At 60.4% G+C, this 7,476-nt stretch overlaps 1 protein-coding gene across 1 annotated transcript; it reads left to right on the top strand.

Moving 5' to 3' along the window:
* The first annotated feature begins 618 nt into the window (after positions 1-618).
* LOC122153213 (protocadherin alpha-2-like) lies at positions 619-3,963 on the top strand. The gene has a single exon (XM_042789958.1). It carries the CDS (start codon positions 654-656, stop codon positions 3,600-3,602), a length of 2,949 nt encoding a protein of 982 aa, XP_042645892.1. The 5' UTR covers positions 619-653; the 3' UTR covers positions 3,603-3,963.
* The last annotated feature ends 3,513 nt before the right edge of the window (positions 3,964-7,476 follow it).

The following is a 7,476-nucleotide window of genomic DNA, read 5'->3' as shown; positions in this document are numbered from 1 at the left end:
GAGAATAAAGAGAAGGAGGAAAAGGGAAGGAGGGAAGGAGGAAAGGAGGAAAGAGAAGAAGGAAGAGAAAAAAAGAAGAAAATAAAAGGACGAAAGGAGGCAAAGAGGAAAAGAGAAGGAGGAAAAGGGAAGGAGGGAAGGGGAAAGAAGGAACGAGAAATGAACTGAGAAACCATAAATATGAAAAGAGAAGAAGAATAACAAGAGATGTAGGAAAATAGAAAAAGAGAAGGAAGAAAATGAAAGAAGGAAAGGGGAAGCGATAGAAATCAAAAGGGGGCCGGCGGAGGCAATCTGGAAGGCGGCAGAGGAAGGCGGCGAGCGAGGCGGGTGTGCGAGCGCAAAGGCAGCAGCGAGGAGCTCGGCGAAGCGGCGGCGAGAGGAGGCCGGTGGGCAGGGCCGGGAGAGGAGCGGAGCGGGTCGGGGCCGGCGGCGCGGGCGATGGCGGGGAGCGCGGCGGGCGGCGGAGCAGCACACGGTGTCGCTGCAGGCTCAGCAACGGCGGCTCCGGGCCGGTGCGGCGGGGAGCCCGGCTGGGAGCGCGGGGGGGCGGCGCGGGGCGGGGCGGGGCGGGGCGGGGCGGGCGGGCGAGCCGGTGCGTCCGGGCGGCGGCGGGGAGCCGTGCGGGGCCCGGGCGGGGGGCGGCGGCGGCGATGGGCGGGTGCTGGGGGCCCGTGGTGCGGGTGCTGGTGCTGCAGGCGGCCTGGGCGCTGGGCGGCGGGCAGGTGCGCTACTCGGTGCCGGAGGAAGCCAAGGCCGGGACGGTGGTGGGCCGGCTGGCGCAGGACCTGGGCCTGGAGGCGGGCGAGCCGGAGGCGCGGCGGCTGCGGCTGGTGGCGCAGGGCCGGCGGGCGAGCGTGGAGGTGAGCGGGGCGAGCGGGGCGCTGGTGGTGAGCTCGCGGCTGGACCGGGAGGAGCTGTGCGGGAAGAGCGCGCCGTGCGCCCTGCGCCTGGAGGTGCTGGTGGAGCGGCCGCTGCGCGTCTTCCACGTGGAGCTGGAGGTCACCGACATCAACGACAACGCGCCGCTCTTCCCCGCCGCCCGCAAGAACCTCAGCATCGCGGAATCGGTGTTGCCGGGGTCCCGCTTCCCGCTGGAGGGCGCGTCGGATGCGGATATCGGGGCCAACGCGCAGCTCTCCTACACCCTCAGCCCCAGCGAGCACTTCGGTCTGGATTTAAAAAAATTGAATGAGCGAAATTTTATACCGGATCTTGTTCTGACGAAATCCCTGGACCGCGAGAGGCAGCCCGTGCATCGGCTGCTGCTGACGGCGAGTGACGGGGGCCGGCCGTCTCTGACGGGCACGATGGAGCTGGTGATCTCGGTGCTGGACGCCAACGACAACGCGCCCCAGTTCAACCAGTCGGTGTATAAAGTGCAGCTGCCGGAGAACGCTGCGGGGGGGACGCTGGTGGTGCGTGTGAACGCCACCGATCCGGACGAGGGAATTAACAGTGATGTGACCTACACGGCAACCAACTTTATTCCCCTGAGTGGCAGAGATTTGATTACTGTAAACCCGAAGACGGGGGAGATCCATCTCACGGGCGCCCTGGACTTTGAAGAAGTCGTTGTATTTGATTTTCGTATCGAAGCGAGAGACAAAGGTTTCCCACCGCTGTCGGGCCACTGCAGCGTGGAGCTGGAGGTGCTGGACGTGAACGACAACGCGCCGGAGGTGTGGGTGACGTCGCTGTCGGTGCCGGTGCCGGAGGACGCGGCGGTGGGGACGGTGGTGGCGCTGCTGAGCGTGTCGGACCGGGACGCGGGGGCGAACGGGCGGGTGCGGTGCGCGGTGTGGCCGGCGGCGCCGTTCGGGCTGGTGGCGACGTTCGCGGGCTCGTACTCGCTGGTGCTGCGGGAGGCGCTGGACCGGGAGCGGGTGTCGGAGTACGAGGTGGAGGTGCGGGCGGAGGACGGCGGGGCGCCGCCGCTGCGCGCCAGCCGCGGGGTGCGGGTGCCGGTGTCGGACGTGAACGACAACGCGCCGGCGTTCGCGCAGGCCGTGTACACGGTGCTGGCGCGGGAGAACAACGCGGCGGGCGCGGAGCTGGCGCGGCTGTGGGCGCGGGACCCGGACGAGGCGGGCAACGGGCGCGTGAGCTACTCGGTGGCGGAGGGCGGCGTCGGGGGGCGGGCGGCGTCGAGCTACGTGTCGGTGGAGGCGGAGAGCGGGCGGCTGCGGGCGCTGCGGCCCTTGGACTACGAGGAGGTGCAGGTGCTGCAGTTCGAGGTGCGGGCGGTGGACGCGGGGGAGCCGCCGCTGTGCGGCAACGCCACGGTGCAGCTCTTCGTGGTGGACGAGAACGACAACGCGCCGGCGCTGCTGCCGCCCGCCGGCGGCGGGCCGGGTGCCGGGGCCGCGGGGGGCTCGGAGGCGCTGTGGGCGTGGGCGGCGTGGGGGGCGCCGGCGGGGCAGGTGGTGGCGAAGATCCGCGCGGTGGACGCGGACTCGGGCTACAACGCGTGGCTGCGCTACGAGCTGTGGGAGCCGCGGGGGAAGGGCCCGTTCCGCGTGGGGCTGTACAGCGGCGAGGTGAGCACGGCGCGGGCGCTGGAGGAGGCGGACGGCCCGCGGCAGCGGCTGGTGATCGTGGTGCGCGACCACGGCGAGCCGGCGCGCTCGGCCACGGCCACGCTGAGCGTGTCGCTGGTGGAGGGCGCCGAGGCGGCGCTGGCGGCCGCGGGCTCCTCGTCGTCGTCGTGGTCGTCGTGGTCGTCGGGGCCGGGGCTGCGGCCGGCGGCGGGCGCGGAGGGCGGCGCGGCGGCGGCGGCGGCGGCGACGAACGTGTGGCTGGTGGTGGCCATCTGCGCGGTGTCGAGCCTGTTCCTGCTGGCGGTGGTGCTGTACGGGGCGTCGCGGTGGGCGCCGCGGGCGGCCGTGCTGGCGGGGCCCGGGCCGGCGACGCTGGTGTGCGCCAGCGAAGTGGGGAGCTGGTCGTACTCGCAGCGGCAGAGCCGGAGCCTGTGCGTGGCGGACGGCGCGGGCAAGAGCGACCTGATGGTTTTCAGCCCCAACTTCCCGCCGCCGCCCGGCCCCGCGGCGAAGGAGACGCAGCCGGAGCCGCCCGCTCCGCCGGACACGGTCAGTGGCCCTCCCTCTGTCGCCTCCCGCCCCTTCCCTCCCTCCCTCCCTCCTTCCCTCCTTCCCCCCTCCCGCCCTTCCGCCGCGCGTGCCGTGGGCGGGCGCTGGTGGGAGCCGGGCTCAGCCCCCGGGGCCCGCGGGCGGGGGGTGCGTGGCGGGTGGCACCGGCACCTCGGCCTCTGCCCTCGCGTCCTCTGGGGAGCCCCGCGGCTCTGGCGGGGCCGGGGGGGGCGGCGAAGGTGTCGCCGCACCCAGCAGCGGTTCCCGCCCGCAGCGGGGGCTCGCAGCTCTGCAGCAGAGTCATTCCGAAAGCAGGGGCGGCGGCGCGGGCTTTTTTTCCCGCAGGGCGTCGAAGCTGCGTTTAGCCGTGTGAGTTACCTGGAGGAGGAGGAGCGTCCCCCCGCGAAGGGTTTGCAGAGGGGAAATGTTCTGTCCCTGCTCCGCCCAGCTCTCGGGCTGGGGAGCTGCCTTCTTGGCCAGAGCACAAGTGGGATATATGCTGCCCTGCTTTGATGGTCTTTCAACACTTGATTCGGAAGCCACAGCTTGAGAAAAAACACTCGCAAATCCTCTTGTAGAAAGAACAGACAGAACAGTAGAAAGACAAAACAAAACGAACCAACAATAAACAAGCAAAACCCCCAAACACACAAAAAAACCCAAAGCGAAACAGCCGACCCAAAATACTTCACCCCAAGAGGTCAACACCAAATCCTTCTACAGGGTATTTATCATTGATGAGACTGGTTGGCTTGTCAATACCTGGGGTTGTTTTCTGACACCATGAACGCAGTGCCTGTTGCTCTCAGTGTTGTGCTGACATCCCCTCTCTAAGTAGCATTGCTCCCAGGTTTGTAGCATTTCCATCTGAGAGTGTTGAAGCCACGGGAGTGTGAGGTGAATGTGGCGGTGGCCCTGAGTGGGGCCTGTCCATTTCCTGCTGCGAAGGGTGACCTGGAACGGTGGGAAGACTTGTCTGTGGGAATTGGGAATTACTGGAAAACCATGGCTATGTCTTAACACAGGAAAGGGAGATGAGGTGTTTATCTTGAGAAGGCGAGTCGCAGAGAGGGGAGTGGAGGATGCCTGGAGGAAAGCTCGAGGCAGGAAGAACAGAAAGCGTTCCTGGCCAGGATCCTTTCTTTCCCAGGCTCCAAGGGTCTGGCGTTGGAGGCCTCCTGGCTCTCGAGCTAGCGCGTGGTATTGAAATGCCCACAATGTCTTTGGAGGTAACGAAGGTCCTCGACCAGAGACAGAACCTTGTGGTGGTGCCTGAATGACGTGGGCGGCGTGTTGATTAGGAGGGGTGACACGCAGACTGCTGAATACTGTCTGATTGACCCGAGACGCTCAGGCTGGGGTGGTGACAGTCGCCCGGGCACTACTTACTGCCTATTGCCTCTGCTGACTGCTGACAGTGTTTGCGTCAGCGTTGTTGAAACCCCTCCCCTCGTTCTCTGCAAGAGACGGGATGGAAGGTGGCAACAGGGAGTTGAGAGTTTTCACTCCCCGTGGTGTCATTTCTCCATTTGAGTTGGGTCATCGGAGTCATTCTGAAAGCAGGGGAAGCCACAGGGACTTTTCCTCTGTTCTTTTTGAAACTGTCCTGTTGCTCTACTTAGTAGTGTAAATTGTTGAGGCAGAGGAGTTTCACCTAAGGTGAGTGTGTTTGAAACGGGAGTTTTCTTTTTCTTTTCCTGCTCCATGTGTCCCCCTCGTTGTGGACTTTTGTTGTTTGCGAGAGAAGTAGCATGAAATACGCTGGCTGGTTTTAATGTTCATTCAAACTTCCGTCATGAGCCATATTGTTTCAAAAGCCCTGGAAATACTCTTTTCTGAAAAAAGCAAAGCAAAACAAAACACAGAAAAACACCCCAAACCCAAAGATCTGCTGAGCCCCCACTAAATCCAATTCAAATTCTCCTCCACAGTCGGTATCATCCATTTCGGTAGCGTGCTCATCAGCGATTTGTTTTTTCTCTCAGAATGTGAAATCAATGCCGTTGCCATTTAGAGCTGTCCTGACATCACCTTTAGAAAGAGTATTGCTGCCAGGCCTGCCATGTTTCCAGCTGCGATAGCTGAAGTGTTGCCAGACATGATGGGTCAGCAGCAGGAGCCTGCTGGACACCGTGGATGTGATACCTCTGTGTGTTTTTTCTGGTGCTCTCATAGATGGCCAGGGTAAGCCATAGTTGGTTTGAAGCTGGAGGTGTGAAAGGAAACTGTGGCATGTCACGGAGGGGAGTGTGGCGGTGGCACTGAGCAGGGCCTGGGCATCTCCTGATGCGAAGGGTGACCTTGATCGGTGGGAAGACTTGTCTGCGGGAACTGGAAATCCTTGGGAAGACCATGGGACATATTGCAAGACCAGCAAAGGGTTTGTTCGGCTTGTCTTGAGAAGGCATGTCGCTGAGTGGGGGATGCAGGATGCTTGGAGGAAAGAATGAGGCAGGATGGGCACGGAGTGTTCGTGGCCAGGATCCTTTCCCGGGCTCGAAGGGCCTGGAGCTGGAGGCCGTGCGGATGTTGAGATTGTGTGTGGTATTGAAATGCCCCCAATGCTGTATGAATATCTGCCACCAGAGACAGGCCCTCACGCTGCTGCCTGCCTGCCGGGGGCAATGTGTTGGTGGGAGGGGTGACATGCAGGCTGCTGAATGCTGTCTGATGAACCTTTTGCCTCAGGTTTTCAGAAAGCTGTTGTGGGAGGGTAGCGCTTCAAACTGCTGTCCTTGCATAGTGGTGGGCATCTACAGCAGCTTCCTCAGCTGCTGATGTTGCCGTGATCCTAGAGTGATGGAATGGTTTGTGTTGGAGTGGACCTTAAAGATCACGTAGTTCGGGCGTCCCTGCAGAGTGGCTGGAAAGCTGCCTGGTGGGAAAGGAGCTGGGGGTGTTGGTGGACAGCCGGCTGAATATGAGCTGGCCGTGTGCCCAGGTGGCCAAGAAGGCCAGTAGCATCCTGGCTTATATCAGAAATACTCTGGCCAGCAGGACTAGGGGAGTGATGGTCCCTTTGTACTCAGCACTGGTGAGGCTGCATGTTGAATGCTTTGTTCTGTTTTGGCCACTTGCTACAAGAACAACGTTGAGGTGCTGAAGCGTGTACCGAGAGGAACAGTGAAGCAGGTCTAGAGATCAAGGGCTTTCTAGGAGGACTTGCTGAGTGAACTATTTTTTTTCTTTTTTAATCTGGTGAAAATGAGGAAACTGAGGGGAGACTCCAACATCTACCTGAAAGGTGGTTGTAACGAGGTGGGTGTTGGTCTCTCTCACCAAGTGCCAAGTGATAGGATGAGAGGAAACAGCCTCAGGTTACTCCGGCGGAGGCTTAGATTAGAGAGTAGGTATAATTTCTAAACCACAAATGGTTGTCAAGCATTGGAAGGGGCTTCCCATGGAAGTGATTGAGTCCCCATCCCTGGAGGTATTTAAAACACGTAGTGCTTAGGGACATGCTTTAGTGGTGGACTTGACAGGTTAATGATTGGACTCGATACTCTCAATGGTTGTTTCCAACACAAATGTTTCTCTGTTGTCTGATTATCTCTGGAAATAAAAGTGGTCCTTTGTGCGTAAGATTTCCATCTGAGATTACTGAAGCATTGCCAAACATGACGGGTAAGCTGTGTAGAGTCTGCTGGACACGGCATATGCGATATGATCTGTATGTTTTTCCATGGTGGTGTCCTAGATGAAGGAGGCCACAAGCGCTGGGCTGAAAGGAAACTGTGGCAGTTTCATGGAGGTGAATGTGGGAGTGGCACTGAGTAGGGCCTGGGCATCTCCTGATGTGAGGGTTGACTTTGAGCAATGGGAAGACTTGTCTGAGGGAAGTGGAAACCACTGGGAAGACCATGGACCATGCCAAAAGCCAAGAAGGGAGGTGATCTGCTTATCCTGAGAATACATGTACCAGCAGAGTGGGGACTGGAGGATGCCTAGCCGAAAGCATGAGGCAGGATGCACAGAGAGTGTTCTTTCTCAGGGTCCATTCCCAGACTCCAAGGGTCTGGAGTTGGAGTCCTTCTGGAGGTTGAGATTGTTACAGGGTATTGAGATGCCCACAATGTCCATTGAGGTTAGGAATATCTCCCACCAGAGACAGTCACCAGTGCTGCTACGGGATTGACTGCTGAACGTGGTCTGATGAAGCACTTCCCGCTTATTTTGAGAGGAGTGTTATGGGAGGGTCGTGCTTCAGCCTGCTGTGCTTGTGTAGTGGAAGAGCTTCCACATCTGTTACTGTTGCCATGAGGATTCCTTGCTCTTCCTCAGGCAGGATTTGTAAGTGGATGGGATGAGGAGGTGGGTGTAATCTGTGTGTGCTTGCTTTCCCCTACTTGTGCACTTGCAGAGTCGGCCTCAGAAGTGATGGTGTGTC

Source organism: Tyto alba, unplaced genomic scaffold (assembly GCF_018691265.1).
Source record: "Tyto alba isolate M040663 unplaced genomic scaffold, T.alba_DEE_v4.0 Super-Scaffold_17, whole genome shotgun sequence".
Taxonomy (NCBI): Eukaryota; Metazoa; Chordata; class Aves; order Strigiformes; family Tytonidae; genus Tyto; species Tyto alba.
This window is presented reverse-complemented; position numbering and strand designations above follow the sequence as displayed.